The sequence below is a fragment of the Pterocles gutturalis genome, unplaced genomic scaffold (genome assembly GCF_000699245.1).
Source record: "Pterocles gutturalis isolate BGI_N339 unplaced genomic scaffold, ASM69924v1 scaffold32706, whole genome shotgun sequence".
Taxonomy (NCBI): Eukaryota; Metazoa; Chordata; class Aves; order Pterocliformes; family Pteroclidae; genus Pterocles; species Pterocles gutturalis.
The window spans coordinates 39,430-54,557 of NW_010104101.1; the positions used below are offsets into that span (position 1 = coordinate 39,430).

Here is a 15,128-nt window from a genome sequence, read left to right on the forward strand (position 1 = left end):
TAGGGAAAATGTCAGCTTTTTTATTGTTAGATAGTAAATTTGGACACATTCTCTCACATAAACTACTAACAGCTTAACTGGTAAAGTTCTGTGTAAACGTGATTTAGTGATCGCATGTTTGTCTAAGCTCTGATCTTATGCCGTACATACTTAATTCTACATCTGCCAGGCAATACCCGTTCCTGCTTGATCTGCTTAGTAATTCAGCATCCGTATATTGTTTTCATTAAATAAAACTTTTTTATAAAAAAAAGAAAACCACTAAAACCTCACATACATACAGCGGTTTTGAAATTTCATTATCGTGCTGAGGTTTTAATTGCACAATGCAAATTAAAAAAAAATAACCTTGCAATGCAGCCATATCAATAACAGATCTAGTAAAAAGCAAACTCCCTCATCTAAGAAGTTTTAATTTAGAATTATATTAAAATGATAATACTGCCAAGGAGGTTAAATAATTAATTTCTTCTCATTTTAATTGTAGACTATTATTTAATAAACAAAGTAATTTACCAGGTAATTTATTCTACTTCTTCATAGGCAGCTCATTTAAAGTCTAAAAATAAATTCCTAATTAAAACAGGATTCACTGTTTTAGAAAGCAGCTTATTTTCCTGTAAAATCTAACAAGGACTATGCTAGAGCATCCACTGAAAATTTTTGAAGGGCAAAGAAGCCACAAAAAAATGAAATATTCTGATAACTGAGAAGGCTTTCATCTGAACAATTAATGAAACACACAAAATTGTAACAAAAATCAGTGCTAGATCATTATAAAGAAACTTTGCTAAACACCCAGTGTACTAAAGCTAACCAACTAAATCAAAGAAATGGATGGTCCTTGAAAAACCACAAAGCACAGGAGTTATTTGCACAACCCTGTACATGCATCTAGGTTGGTCAAGAGAAATAAATCTCATATCATGTAGCAATTCCATGTATAGACAACACCATGTCGGGGCCTTGGACTTCTGACTTGGAAGGCGGAAGCCCAGAATTAATTTATTCCAGGTAAAGACAACTTAACACCTCCAAATCTGTTCATGAGGAACCCACCCCCCGCCGACAACATCAGGGTCAAAACCCCAAGCCCAAAACTCAATCAGATGAACGCCAGTTCTCTAATTTTTCCTCAAATTTTGACCTCTTCTTAAAGGCTTACCAGGCTGACACGCTGTTGGGCAGCGAGTCCACTCGCTGAAAGGCGTAACAAGGCAGTCTTTCTTGCAGGGGACGAGACATGGCCGCACGGTCTCAGGTCTGATGGACTCTGGACATCTATTGATCCAAACACAAAGATAAAATATAATAAAAAATCAAAACTACAGGGAAATACTTTATTCCTAAGACTCTCACAGGGCTGTGAACATACTGCCATATCAAAGATATCACTCCTGGTCACAATAAGCCTCATTTTTCTTCTCCTTGGCACTAATGTAACCCAACTGAAACTAGTACACCTCAAAGACCTGTGTGCCATGGCACTGAAGCCACCAACCAAAGCCAAGGAGAGACCCTTTCTGAAGTCCCCAGTACACAGATCTCTTTGCAGGATTTTTCCATTACTGAAAATCCATTTTCCCTTCACATACTTCATGTGTATATTTACTTACCCTCTTCAGTTCCATTTTCCCTTACACCATCTCAAAAGTGGAGGGAGCAACCAACTATATTAGGCACTACATAGTTCTATAAACAATATGTTTAATTAGGTAGAGTTACAGCATATCAATGGATTCTAGATATAAATTAATACTAGATTTCTCTCCTTTTATTTAATTAATCTCATTAACCTCAAGAATTTTAATTAACTTTACTGAAATCAACACCGTGTGCTTATACGAACAGGATTGTTTTGAGAGTGACAATAAGAAATGAAACTTGGTTGTAAGTCTCTAGACTCATTAACAGTGCAAAAAATAATTAGCAATGTCTTGATTTTTTGATATTAGGGAAAACATCTGTGCTACTTATTTTCCTCATTTAGTAAAGCAAAGCAAAATTCAGAATATTTGTGCCGCAGAACACATAATTTTGTCGTCTTGGTAGTATCACATTATAGAAGCTATATAAATCAACTGAATGATATAGATCACACATATGGTTCTGCCTTCTCGTGGTGTAAATATAATGCAAATTCTATTTACTTTTTCTATTTTATTATAGCATTGTTAACAATGTATTGATAAATGTTATATTCAGATGCACTTTATATTTTCCTCACACCTGTCCTTCAGGAAAAATATTTGCAAAAAGCTGTAAATTAGAATAACAGAGGAGCTACAGAAAAAAAATCTACACCCCTAAAAATATGCATTTTGCTTGGATTTACACAGAAAATTAAAAATAGGCTAGCTATTTATTTTTGTTATACATTAGTATCCCTTTCATAGTGGTGATGGAGTAGTAGTTGGAGAATTAGTCCTGAAATGAAATAATTTTCAATGCTGGAGATTCCATATGTTAGCTGAAAATGCTTTCATATGTCATGTATTGTAACTACAAATAATCACTAATAACCTTTCCTTAAATACCTTTTAGGTGTGACCTGGCCAGAACCAAAAAAAAAGAGGACTTTCCTTGTCTGTACACCCACTCCACAAGAGGCTTCTCCACTCCAATTAATGGTTGCATTGAGTGCAGTTACCAGCGCATCTTCGGAGCAGGAACTCCAGGGAGAAGTTTCCCAGAAGAAATGCACACACGGGTGATCATTACAGGCACGGTGCTCCTGCAGGGCTCGGTCAGGAGGACAGGCTTTTCCACCTGGAAAGAGTCAGGAGAACATCCTATTTTATCTTATGGCATGTGGCAAAAGGAAGACATGGAAAAAATAAATAAAAATGTTGGGTTTGCTTAATGTCTTTTCTTCCCCTCCCATTAAAAATAAATAAATAAAGTAAACAAAAATGTTGGGTTTGCTTAATGTCTTTTTTTCCCCTCCCATTAAAAATAAATAAATAAATAAAGCTTAAATAAAGCTGTTGACCTTTATGGATGCAATAACAACCTTCTAAAATATTGTTTCCCCATTAAACTAGCCTTGCATAAAATTGTATTCCAACGCATAATGGAAACAGAAACAGGCAAAGCATATTTCTGAGTTACCTTATTGATACTCCTACACACAGCCAAGTTCATTCCACTTAAATGCCAGTATCACTCAGCAAACATGCAATTAGGCTTAAAGACAAATTAAGCATTATTTTTATGTTCATTCTCCTTGCTAATTTCCCAAGGAGGAACACCTCTTTCTAATATTTGGACTCTATTCACACATTGCCTTAAAGAGCTGAGCTGTAGAGGGTGCTGAACTGTGCTGATGGAGGAACGTATCGACTGATACCTACATCTGCAAATCAAGGGGAGAAAACCTGAAAGAAAGGTTTTGAGTGTGAAGCCTCTACTTTTTTTTGAAGCAGCAACCTTTGAATTGGTATCCAATGATTTTGCTAAGCTACTGCACTTTATCAACAGCTTGTAATAAATCCACAAAGTACCGGAGTTTGAACAGCCTCCCCAGAAGCTTTAACGCTCTAGCCAGCAGCCTGAATTTATCCCATAAAAGCAGCAGATGTTCGTAGCTCAAAAGCTAAGGAGCAATGCAGTGAAATTGTAACAATAAGCACTGTCATTTGAGGAAGAAAGAAGTAAAAATGGCTAAAAATCAAAACCATTCTCTTCCAGGAGGGAGACTGTGGCAACGTGTGACCTGGCAAAAGTGCTACAGGTTTTGAATGAAGTGTCGGGGCCAGATACCACAAGGTTCAGAGTATCTTTACGCCCTACTAAAATCAACAGGAGATGAAGGCTATTGCTGCTCGAAGGGATGCCTGCCGCCTTCTCAGATAAGGTATGACCCCAAATGGCCACAATCAACAGCACTAAGAAAAGAGAGAGAGGGATAAAAATTTCTTAGTGCACTGATTTGGATAATCATGTCACATTACCGTTCATCTTTTCATGAAAATGGACTGTTCCACATGGTGTTCACTGTCAGACATGTTTAGTATGATGATGGAGTAGAAAATGCCCCAGGTAACTTACCTTCCTGAAGATTTCAACTTGGGAGGAAAAATGCAGACCAGTTATTGCTCTTGTGTGTTTGAGCATATATTAAAAAAAAAATTAAAAATTGTAGCAAGCAAATGGCAAAATGCCAGGTCCATTGGGCGGGGGGGGGGCGGAAATCAAACTCAATTTTTTCTTAACTCCCAGGGAAAAATTAAGGTTTTTTTTTTTCAAGAATACCCCTATTAAGGATGCCTTCCTAACTGAGGAAGAGTAATAACGAGGCAGTTTTAACTTAAGAACATAAGAAACGCCCCACGGTCCATCTAACCTAGCAGTCTGTCTACAAAACTGAAAACAGGAGATGCTGTTTAGCAAAAGCACAAGAGCCTGGCCACTTTCTGCAGTTCATTGACAATTTTAGTTCAAGGAAAGCAGGACAGCACACCAGTGCCTAGCCCTTTTAGTAGGCATTTATGGACCTTTTATAGACCTGTTGTTCATCAGTTCCTCTAAAATGTTTTAAATCTGCTGAGACTGCCTGCCTCCACAATCTCCCCTTGTACCAAGTTTCAGAAATCTGCTGTGTAAAGAAATATATTTTAAAACCTAATTTAAACCATGCCCTTCTAGTTTCAATGGCCTCCTGGTTATCATATTCTGAGATCTGGTACAGCTTGGAGAAAAGGACCCAAGGGGCTGAAGAAGTCAGCCTGTGGGATGGCAATCAGAAGTCCTCAGACAGCAGAGCCACAGCTAACATCATCTCAGTCAATAAAGGACAAAGGAAATGTCACTTGCTACGGCACCACAGCTCTGTAGAAGCTGGTGGCTCAGCTCTGAGCTGAGTACGAAAGAGTCAGAGAAAGCAGGTAACATAATATTGCCTTAGTATTGCAGTGATACTTGTATTAAATCCACTTCCACCCTCCACAAATTTAAATCAGTAACTATTTGCCTGTACTTATCTGTGCGACTCAGTATAACAAACCATTATGCTCATTGCTAAAGATGTACAGAAAAAGTTTGGGTATTTGATTTTAATACTTAATTATTCCTTCCTGAGAAACTTCAAGTATTCACTTCAAAGCATGTCATTTTTAGTTTAGTGTGTTTCAGGTTGAGATGTCTGAGTTTATGTACTTTCAGAATTCACTCCTTCAACATTTCACTTTCATAATTCCATATTTATCTGTTATTTGCATTTTGCTACTTCCACGGAAAATATGAAGCCAACTGTATTTTTTATTTTAATTATTCTCCAGCTCATAGACTTTTGTAGCAGTAGTTGTCATCATTCAATTGACAATTACGTAGCAGTTTTCATCCTGAAGGGTCCCAATTTTCTTTGCAAGTGCTTACAAGGATATTAACACGAATACAGACCTTTCACATGAGTAAGGGTCTGCAAGATCGAGTCCTTACATTGCCCCAGAAACAGTGGGTGGCTTTAATGATAATTCACAAAATAGCACTTACCAGAGCTTGTCCTAGACTAGATTTGCATCTGAAAGTGTTTTGTTGCTGCATTAGCTGCACATAGTGCTGACAATAGTAGATATTTTTTGTTGTGTCAACGAGGCTTTAATCTGTTAGACCTGTCCACATTTTATGAATTTTTATGCACTTGATGGAATATCATTCAAATCTTGCGTGATAAAGCAACACATAAATGAATTACTGTACGGGTAACTGTACTTAGAAGACTATACTTCTAATACAAATAGTTTGTGTAAATAATTGTATCACTGATGCTTATATGTAAAAATCCAGATACATGATGTGTCCATGAAGACCCACAGAAAATTATACATATTCATCAAGAGCTATTTACTTATTCCAGTAGGAAAACAAGAAGGTCAACACATTATAGGTCTGCATTAATAAAATAAACAGGTTCTCTTCTATTTCCTCATTTTTTCACAGCTCACTCTTCTTTTCTAAATTGGCACTAATATGTTCCTATACAAAGACACTCACATGATGAGTTTGTGTCACACAGCAATTTCATTAGTATAGGATGTAGCTCTCCTGAAGTAAATACACACCCAGACTGGCCCTCAACAGACAATAATTCATAGGCCGAAGTAAGTATTGTGAACTGACAGAATTTTTCTCAGTGACATATGCATTAACTCAGGCCTGCAAAGATCCTTGAGTCACTAGGCACGAAGTACAACAAAATATTAAGAATTATTCCTCATCACTACAGCATTAGTGTTAGCTCTGATCTAAACACAGTCTGGCTGAGGAACACAACTCATTAAATGAACAAACAGCAATTAATACAAAACGTTTACTGCTCACCCTCGGCTGGAAGGGCCAAGATGGACCGACTCCTGCTTTGACTACCCTCAGCATTTTTACTGGAGCACGAGTGGGAACACGGGGACCACGGGGACCACTCGCTGATGACGCAGTCCATTGCACAAGGGACTTCACAAGCCACAACGTCAGGACGGGGAAGCTCTGAGCACAGGTGGTGAGGTACTTCTTCACCTGGAGCAAACAAAACAAAACAGAGATGGGGGAAGGCTCAGCTTGGTACAATATCCACGGTCTGCATCAAACAGACTATGTCAAACATCCACCTGTCTGTGGAGGAATATACTACAAAAGAGCACGTGGTTAGGCTTCAGGCTTGAAAGTGTAATACCCAAACAACTAACTTAAGTTTCTTCAGAAAAGCAAAAAAGAAAAAAAATGTGTTTCAAGTTTTGTGTGTGACATATTGGCTCCAGTCAGCTTTATAAAGCAGGAAAGCATGAGCGGTGAGATAATTCAATCAACAGAAAGCTGTAATATCAATTGTCAACAGAACTGATGATAATTGCCCTGTATTTTCCAGCAATCTCCACCTACAGAACCTATTTTCCATAATACAAACTGTGTAGATCCCCAAAGAAGGCAGTTTTCTTTCGCCTGTAGGCCAGAGAAGTGTCCAGTAGATGTTTTGTCCTTCTCCTGTAACCGCACGAGAATGAACCACTATTATTTCTGACTCTGCTTCTCACCCAAAACCTAGGAGATCCAAAATTATGGATCCGTTGGACCATCCCCATCCAAGGGAGAAATACTTTCTGCTGGAGATGAACGAAGGGACCTGGCCCAATGCATACCTCCTGATGAGAACCATCTTTCCAAAACCACTTTCAATGACAAGGTAGGGCACTGGGGACTGGTGGGGAAAAACCTACCAACCAAAAGAACTGCTGGCCAGAATGAGCAGCAAAACAAAGCACATGAGGGATGTCACGTGGAGTCCAACACTCAGAACTATTGCTTTTTAAAAGAAAAATAAAATATAATTTTATTTTTAAAATAATAAAGGAAATGTCCAATAACTTTAGTAATTACACAGAATTTACGAGGACATCATACCTCATAAAAATTCATAAAATGTAACTCTTTTCATGCTAAATTACATCTAATGTCTTACAAATGTAATTTAAGCAATGAACAGACATGACTGACTTTGTCACACTGTTCTGTTGTTTAGTGTTTCTGGTTCCTCATGAATTTTCAGCTACATATCCAAAATTTCTGCAAGCTCAGATCTACCTGTTTCTAAAGAACAAGCTCACACTGAACATTACGTCCTCTTTTGTCCTTGTAACAGTTACAAAGCTCTCCTCCAAGGTTTCTTTAATTATGAACCTAGGAAAAAACATAATGACTATCCAGGCTCAATTATATGTAGGAAAAAAAAAAAATTGAAATTTATAATGGCAACAACTGGCTCTTTCACCTCACACTACAGGAACAGGCTCCGTAACAAGGTGGCCCAGGATGCAATTATAACTAGGAGGGGAGAAAACTGTGCTGCTTTTGCAAGGCAACACATGTACAAGTGAGTAAATCAGAGAGGCAGGCTGCTAGCGAGAGCGCACAAAGCTGTCAATAGCTCGGTGGTATTATCTGCTGTTGCATCCCTAAATGAAGACAGGCTCATCGCCTCAAGGCACAAATACAAGTTTCCAAGCATATTATGAGAAGTAACGGAGAATCTAGCAGGCAATCAGACTGCAAGATATGTTTAAAAATACTTTATTCTTATACTCCCTTTCCCTTGCACACCCTTATGTTCATCAGGAAAGGTTCGATATGCCCAATCTTTGCACTACTAAGTCTACTCAATAAGAAAATGGAGACCCACACCCTCCCCCACAGACAGCCCCCATCCCTCGGTACTGTGTTTGGCACCCCTGCAAACCAAGCTTCATCCATCACTCACTTCAACTAGCCCATTATCACCACTGCTGCTTTGGATGCTCACATAGAGCTACGAACTAAAACCACAATGTCAAAACCCCAAATAAACCTATAAGCCTTATTCCAGCTGTCTCCTTGAGTCATTTAAGCGTCAAAATCCCCACTAACATTTTGACAGCTTGTCTGTACAGCGGCAGATAACATGAGGGCATGCGGGGCAGGCTTGATTTTAGGAGTCAATGGCACAGTAGCATCAAGAGATTACACACTTTGGTGAAGTAGGGTAAAACATATGTTCTCCATCACTGGCACTTAGAGGGAAGCAGGCAAACAGTGAGTGATGGGCTTCTGAATGAGAAGGGATGAGATGGGATGCTGGCCCTGCAAGCGTGCTCCCTGCCCCTCCATCCGTGCAAGAGGTTACCTTCATGACATATGGACTTTATGGTGCAAGTGCCATGAAGTTCACCAAATTCTGGATTTAGCCCAATTTCTCCACCAATCAGACAGTGCCAGAGACGTAAGCATCAGGGAAAACCCTACTTGCTGGGAGCCTTTCCACTGATTTCATAGGACTTCGCAAAGTCCAAGTCACTCCACTCAGAAGATGGTTCAAAACCCTTGGGTCTCCTTTCGGGGTGGCTTCCTCCACCCATGCTCCCAGGGGCCACAGATTTTTGAGTGACCACCCTGTGAGGAAGGGAGGCAAAGAAGCAAAACACACTTTCCACTTCTTCCCTTCATGATTTCTTTTCACGCTGGATTTACAGCAGGTGATAGCCAACTGTAGCGCTACAAACAGAGGCTGCAATTCATGGTTCCTCAGCAAAGAAAGGAAGCTTTGAGTTTTCTTATAAAGAGTTTACCACCCGGTGCAGGCAGGTACAATTCAACACTTACTTTGATTTACTTTATAGCTCTATTCACTGTGTTGAGCTTTAATTACTGGCTTGTATTGCTGGAGAAGGGGAACGTTCTTCTGTACCAGCCGCCTGGCAGAGAATTCTCAGAAAACTACCGTACACTACAAAGGGAGGTAATAATCTTTCATTTTCCATGAAAAATACTAGTACAGGATACATCTGAAGTGTGCTTTATGCATTGTCACAGATTTACAGAGAATATCAAATTCACCAGAGCTGCCAAATCGTCCACCCCCCAGTACCTTGAAGGTGTAATTCTCATCTCTGATATTCTGAATAACCTTTCTAGAGGAGGCTTTCTCCCTCTCTAAATAAGGCTAATGCCTTTAAGCACCTAAATTATGCATCTGAATGCAATATGAATTCCTCTCCATGTCTTTAGATCTCAAGAAATAGCATCTGAAATCAGCCCTGAAGAGCAGCGGGGTGGGGGATCACAGCAGAAGAGTGCCAGTCTTGGTGAAAGCCACCTTTCCTTCAGGAAAACCAAGGAAAAGGACAGCACTGACCATGACAGCTATGACTTTGCTTCCTGTTAGAACTTTTTAGATGAGAACCGATGATATTGCCCTGAAGTTCATCTTGTGGTAACCAGGAATCAAGCCCAGATAGCAATTGAGGTACCCCGTCTCTCCCGGTGAGAGCCCAGAGCATCTCCCCCTTGATGGGAAACTGGTTCCTCTCTGCAACTTGCTGTGATATTGGAATGAACTGAGAGCATCGTGCATCAGAGAACTGAGCCATCCACGGCAAAAGGAGAGAAGATGTTTTTAAAGAAAGGAAAAAAGAAAAAAAAAAGGAAGAAAGGGAAAGTGGAAAAGAGGAAAAAGTAAAAAGGAAAAAAAGAAAAAAGGAAAAAGATCATAGGTTTTGTGAGATCCTCTAGTTAGCTTGGACCAGATAAGGCTCATCCAATCCAACCTACACCAGAGGTTACCAAGACCCTTTGTTGGCTCTCTTCAGATATGACTTGCTCATTTCATCTTTTTTCTCCCCCTAAACACTGTTCAAGTGCCCAGAACTAGTCTCAAGGAATTAAATTTACTCTGAAGAGTATTTTTTCTGCTGTAATACTAAACAGTACGAACCCACAGGTGTTACTGAGATGCAAGTAGATCCCTGGTTTGGATGGGGACCGAGAAATTGGACAGTTTCATCCTAATACTGAGGATGCTTAGTGAAAACTATGTGGGGCTCCGATTGGGGTGAACCTTGGGAAGTGCTTCCTATCCTTAAAGCAACCACAAACAACTACTGCTAACACAACAGCACATGGAAAGCACTAGCTGTAAAACAGAACATATACCTACCTTCTACAAAGAGTTACAGTTACCGACTGATTTGTGCTGGTCATGATCAGCACAGCACCTTGAAAATATTCCTCTTTTTGACTTTTTCCATATGAAAAAATATAACAGGGCTGTGAGTCAAGGGGAAATTATTTTTCTGTATTATGAAATGTTTTAAGGTTTCAAAGCTTTCAAATTTTTATACTCTCTATTAGGAAAAATCCAGGTCTTTCAAAAAACATATTATACAAATAGAGAGAGCAAGAGCATCACTACATGTGTGTGGCTTTGAGCCATCACCTGAAGCAAAACACACAAGATCCAATCTCTGATCTACACCAGGTTTAAAAACTGAACCAGCATCGCCAGCATCCCAGGAGCCACAGTGTTCCCTCTCACAAACTGTTTATTTCATGTTTTAAGCAGAGTTTTTGTTCTCAGCCTTGCTGAGAGTGTGTTTTCCTAAAAAAAAAAGTTTCAGTGAAGGAAAATGTTAGTTCTCTATTCAAGATGTTTTATTGCTACCATCCTGACCACCTCTAATGACTTTTTTTTAGCTGATTGCCTTGTCCTTGAATAGTACAGTGATTAAAGCTAACTACACAAGATATATTCAGCAGATATTTTCAATATAGGAAAGATTTAATCCATTTTCTTCCAAAGTCAGGGTGTAATAATTACAAAAGAGAAGGGATGACATAGAACACCTCTTGAACTAAAGAGCTTGTTTTTACAGCAGTTTTATTTTTTTCTTATTATCTTTTCCATCCTGGGAGGAGAAGCCACTCCCATGGTCCTGAATAACACACTCCGTGGCGAGGCACGGAATCAACAGGAATATTTCATTCTGAACCAGTTCAATATTGAACTGCATCTGTCTATTTTACATAATGCCCTGCAGCTCCAGCCCATTAGTCTCATTCTTCCCATGACCTGTGTACCCCTCTTCTACGATACAGTTTAATTACTCCTGCCACAGACATCCCTCCTGGCTCAGGAAAAGGGAATGTCTATGGGATAGGATACGACTAAAGCAGCAAAAAATACAAATCCCGTCAGGCAGCAGGAAGCAAAAGAACAACTCAATAACAAACCAAATATCCTCCTCTTGACATTCACCACTATACCACCTTCATTCTTTAAAAGGAAAAGTTAAAAAATTACTTTGAAGATTTCAGGTTTGCACGTGTGTGTGGTGCCTTGAGCGACCTCCACAGTGGTAAAGGCTCCAGATGAAGGAATTGCATTTCAGACCATTCTGCATTGCTACCTACAAGTTCAGAAAATTTATTTTTTGCACAAATGACTGCTGCAAAAATGCTGCATATTTAATGACAATTACTGGTTTGACATCAATATTTCTCCTTGTAGCATTTCAAATTATTCAGTGGAAATAATGAAGCTGTCATCTAAAATACTATACATATCGTAAAATTTTATGTCCCACTTAAATCTCCGAAAAGAATGACAATAAACTTTGATTAAATACTTGCCTGTAACGGAATAAGATGTCAACAGGCAGTAGTAAATCCAGAAGAATTCCTATTGACTGTACGCCAGTTTGCTAACAGCAATTGCATTCTGAGAAAGCTGTCTGCCGACAATATCTTGGCCTAGGCATCTCATCAGCGAACGGCAACTTTACATTTAAAAGCAATAACAATCAAACTACAATATGAGAAATTTCTTAGAACCATTTTGAATGCGTTCATCTCATCAAAACATCACAGTTTTTTTTTTTTTTTTCATTTTTTTTCGACCAGCTTTAGCGATACCTTAAAGCATCCAGGGCTTACCGTGTTCAGCCGTCACTGGGAGACTAATGTCACACTTCACTGCAAGCCCTGGCTCCTGGCTGACTTTTCTTAGTGCCAGTCAGCAGGTAAGAACATCGAAGAAGAGCGCTGTCAGTTTGTCAGGGAAAGCAGTGGCGTATGGAATAAATTTAATTGCAGTGGTCCATCACTATTATCAGAGCCCCATAGCGGAGAAGAGGAACGCAATAGCAATGAAGACGAATGGAGGTGAAGATCTATCACAAAAAAAAAATATGAAGCAGCGAAGAAGAACGAGCCATTCAGAATGGAAAAGAGGAGATAAACAGAAATACAGCCATGATCATTCTCAGAAAAAAAAACATAATAAATGAGCCAATCATTAAGGGTTTGAATCAAAAGCCTTAGTTAAAATGCAACAATGAAAAACAATGCAGTAGATTAAGGACAAAACATTTTTAACCACATACTGCACAATGAAGAAAAAGGGAATAACTCAGGAGAATAAGGAAAAAGGAAAGATAAAAAAGTATGAAAAAACAGAGGGAATGAGAATAAATGTGGAAAAGAAAAAGTACGTCTGGAGATATGCTACAAAATCCCCACAAAATCAGGAGTCTTGCCCAAATCCCTGCATCAAAGGCCACGATCCTGTCCCTTACCTATGTCCCAGCAATCACTACAGAAGCTACCAGAAAAAGATGATGAGGAGCATGTAAAAAAGCAGTATGCGTTTTCTTTCCTATACATCCTCTATGGCAATTTGGACTGTTTACCCACAACAGTTTTCCCGCTTTGTTTATGTAAATGCACACAAGCAAATTGATTTGTGACTCTAAGAAAGCTCCCAGAAAGCGAGCACAGGGGGTGGCACATCAGCAAGCAGCTGCCAAGCCTGCAGAGAACATCCCGGTATTCTTCTATGGAGTATTGTACACAGCTACCAGCCTCAGGGTTAAAAAAAACCACAGCTGCATGAGGCTACCTATATAAGAGATGGGCTCCGATGTATTTCCTATCCCACACAGAAAGACAAGTAGTCGTTTTAAAGGAATGTGCTGCACATTCACCTGCTGGGCTTGGGCATAAAAGCAGAATTAATTCTACCTTGTGGCTGTTTGCACAACTCCTCCGGAATTAAGAGAAATTGCTCACGTGGCACCTGAAAGTAAACATGGGTTCACTGTATTCCCAGAGAAAAGCACAGAAATTCAGGCTCCTGTCCCTAATAATTAACATAGCACAGCAATCTGAAAACATGAAGTATAAGAACTAAACATAATCCATATTAGTGTTCTGGGGTTTTTTTCCTCCTCTCTTCTTGCACTTTTTTCTTCTTTCTCCATTATCCCTTCTCATTGTAAATGAGGGAATCTACGCAGGTGGGTTGATCAAGACTGATTGCAATTAAGATTTATTGTTGAAATTGGTGCTGCGGTATAATTGAAACAGGTGTCCCTCTATTTTCTTCCCTGTACTGCTTTGTTCCAAATGCTAATCAACACCAAATATTGTGGAAACCAGTTACACAAATAGCTCAAATGTATTAAAATATTATAAAATATACATATCTTTCTAAAACTTTAAGAAAAAAAAACAATTAAGAGTAGACTTGCTTATTCCAACAGTGTACAGAGTCCAGTTCAAATTCTGTATCTGTGCAGCGGGGTAGAACAATTTTAGAGGAGGAATTCAGGCATTTTAATTTAGGATAAAGCAGGTGGCATTTTATTCCCACTGCATCAGAGCTGCAAATTTCTAAACATTCAATTTTTGTAGACTTAAGGTACCATCTTCACTCTCAGAACTCCAAAAAAAAATTCTAAGAGACATATTACAAACAGCAAAGTACAGTAATCGTGCTCTCACACACTAAGTGACCCCAAAAAGAAAAGTATGTGCATGCACGGAGAGGTACAATGCTTTTATACCTACTGGTTTGATTATTATGATTTTTGTTCCGATTATGTTACTGTTAAAAATTACATACCTTGCTGGCTTGCTCATAGCCCTCAAAAGGCTATGACTGACTGTACTCCAAGTGCTAGTCTCAAAATAAGTCATCAATTTGCCATATATTGGGAATAACGGACTCTTTTTCTCTTCTAGCCCCAGAAATCGCCCCAAGAATGAGTTTGCATTAACGTAAGACAGTGAAAATTTGTAAACAATAGTGCAGCAGATGAGGTTTATCTAGGCTGGCAAAAGTCTTGTTTTCAGATACAGTGAATGCTAATGATAATAAATAATTGCAAATACCATCTGGACTCTTTGAGAAACATCTTTCTCCAAGTCTGCAATTGAATCTCTACAAAAAGAGGATCAATGCAAAAGAAAATGAAAACAGTAAATTAAAATTAGATTTATGCCAGCTACTTAAAACTAAGTGCTCATTTAGAAGCAGTTAACACAAAAATGTGTTCTGGTTCAGATGCAGAGTCTGGCCTAATCCCATAAAGCAGCTCTGAGAGTCTATCAGGAAATGTTCAGAATTTGCAGGACCGAATAGTAGGCTACATTTATTTTTATTATTATTACTAACAGTAGTAGTTTCTTTTCCAATTTTGTCTCTAATGGATCCACAGAACTCAGAACACAGTGGTATTAAGATGTCCTATTCGATAGTTTCTAAAAGATTGCAGTAAAGAAGAAAATACACTCAGTACCATAGACGATCATCAGTCAAGGGTCTAAACGAATGACTGAAATCTGTTCTTGACAAAAGCAATACAACCCTCAAGCCATGACCTTCGCTTATTGAGCAAAACTTCCTGGTGTCCACACAGGTTTTGCCAACTACGCATCTAAACTGCATAAGATATTTTTCAGATGGGTTAAGTTACTTCTGGCTAATGTACCCTGACCTATGCTTGAACCATTTTTACATAATAAAGTTGTGAATTTTAGAAAGAGTG

General features: G+C 38.9%; 1 protein-coding gene across 1 annotated transcript in view; it reads right to left on the minus strand.

The window, feature by feature from the left end:
- Positions 1-15,128, minus strand: part of LOC104471573 (thrombospondin type-1 domain-containing protein 7B-like) — a gene marked incomplete at both ends in the record, with an annotated part of 93,033 nt that overhangs the window by 36,640 nt on the left and 41,265 nt on the right. The window contains 3 exons of the mRNA XM_010086952.1: positions 1,166-1,281; positions 2,538-2,769; positions 6,322-6,513. Of these exons, the coding sequence (XP_010085254.1) occupies positions 1,166-1,281; positions 2,538-2,769; positions 6,322-6,513 (540 nt within the window). The remainder of the gene's footprint in view (positions 1-1,165; positions 1,282-2,537; positions 2,770-6,321; positions 6,514-15,128) is intronic.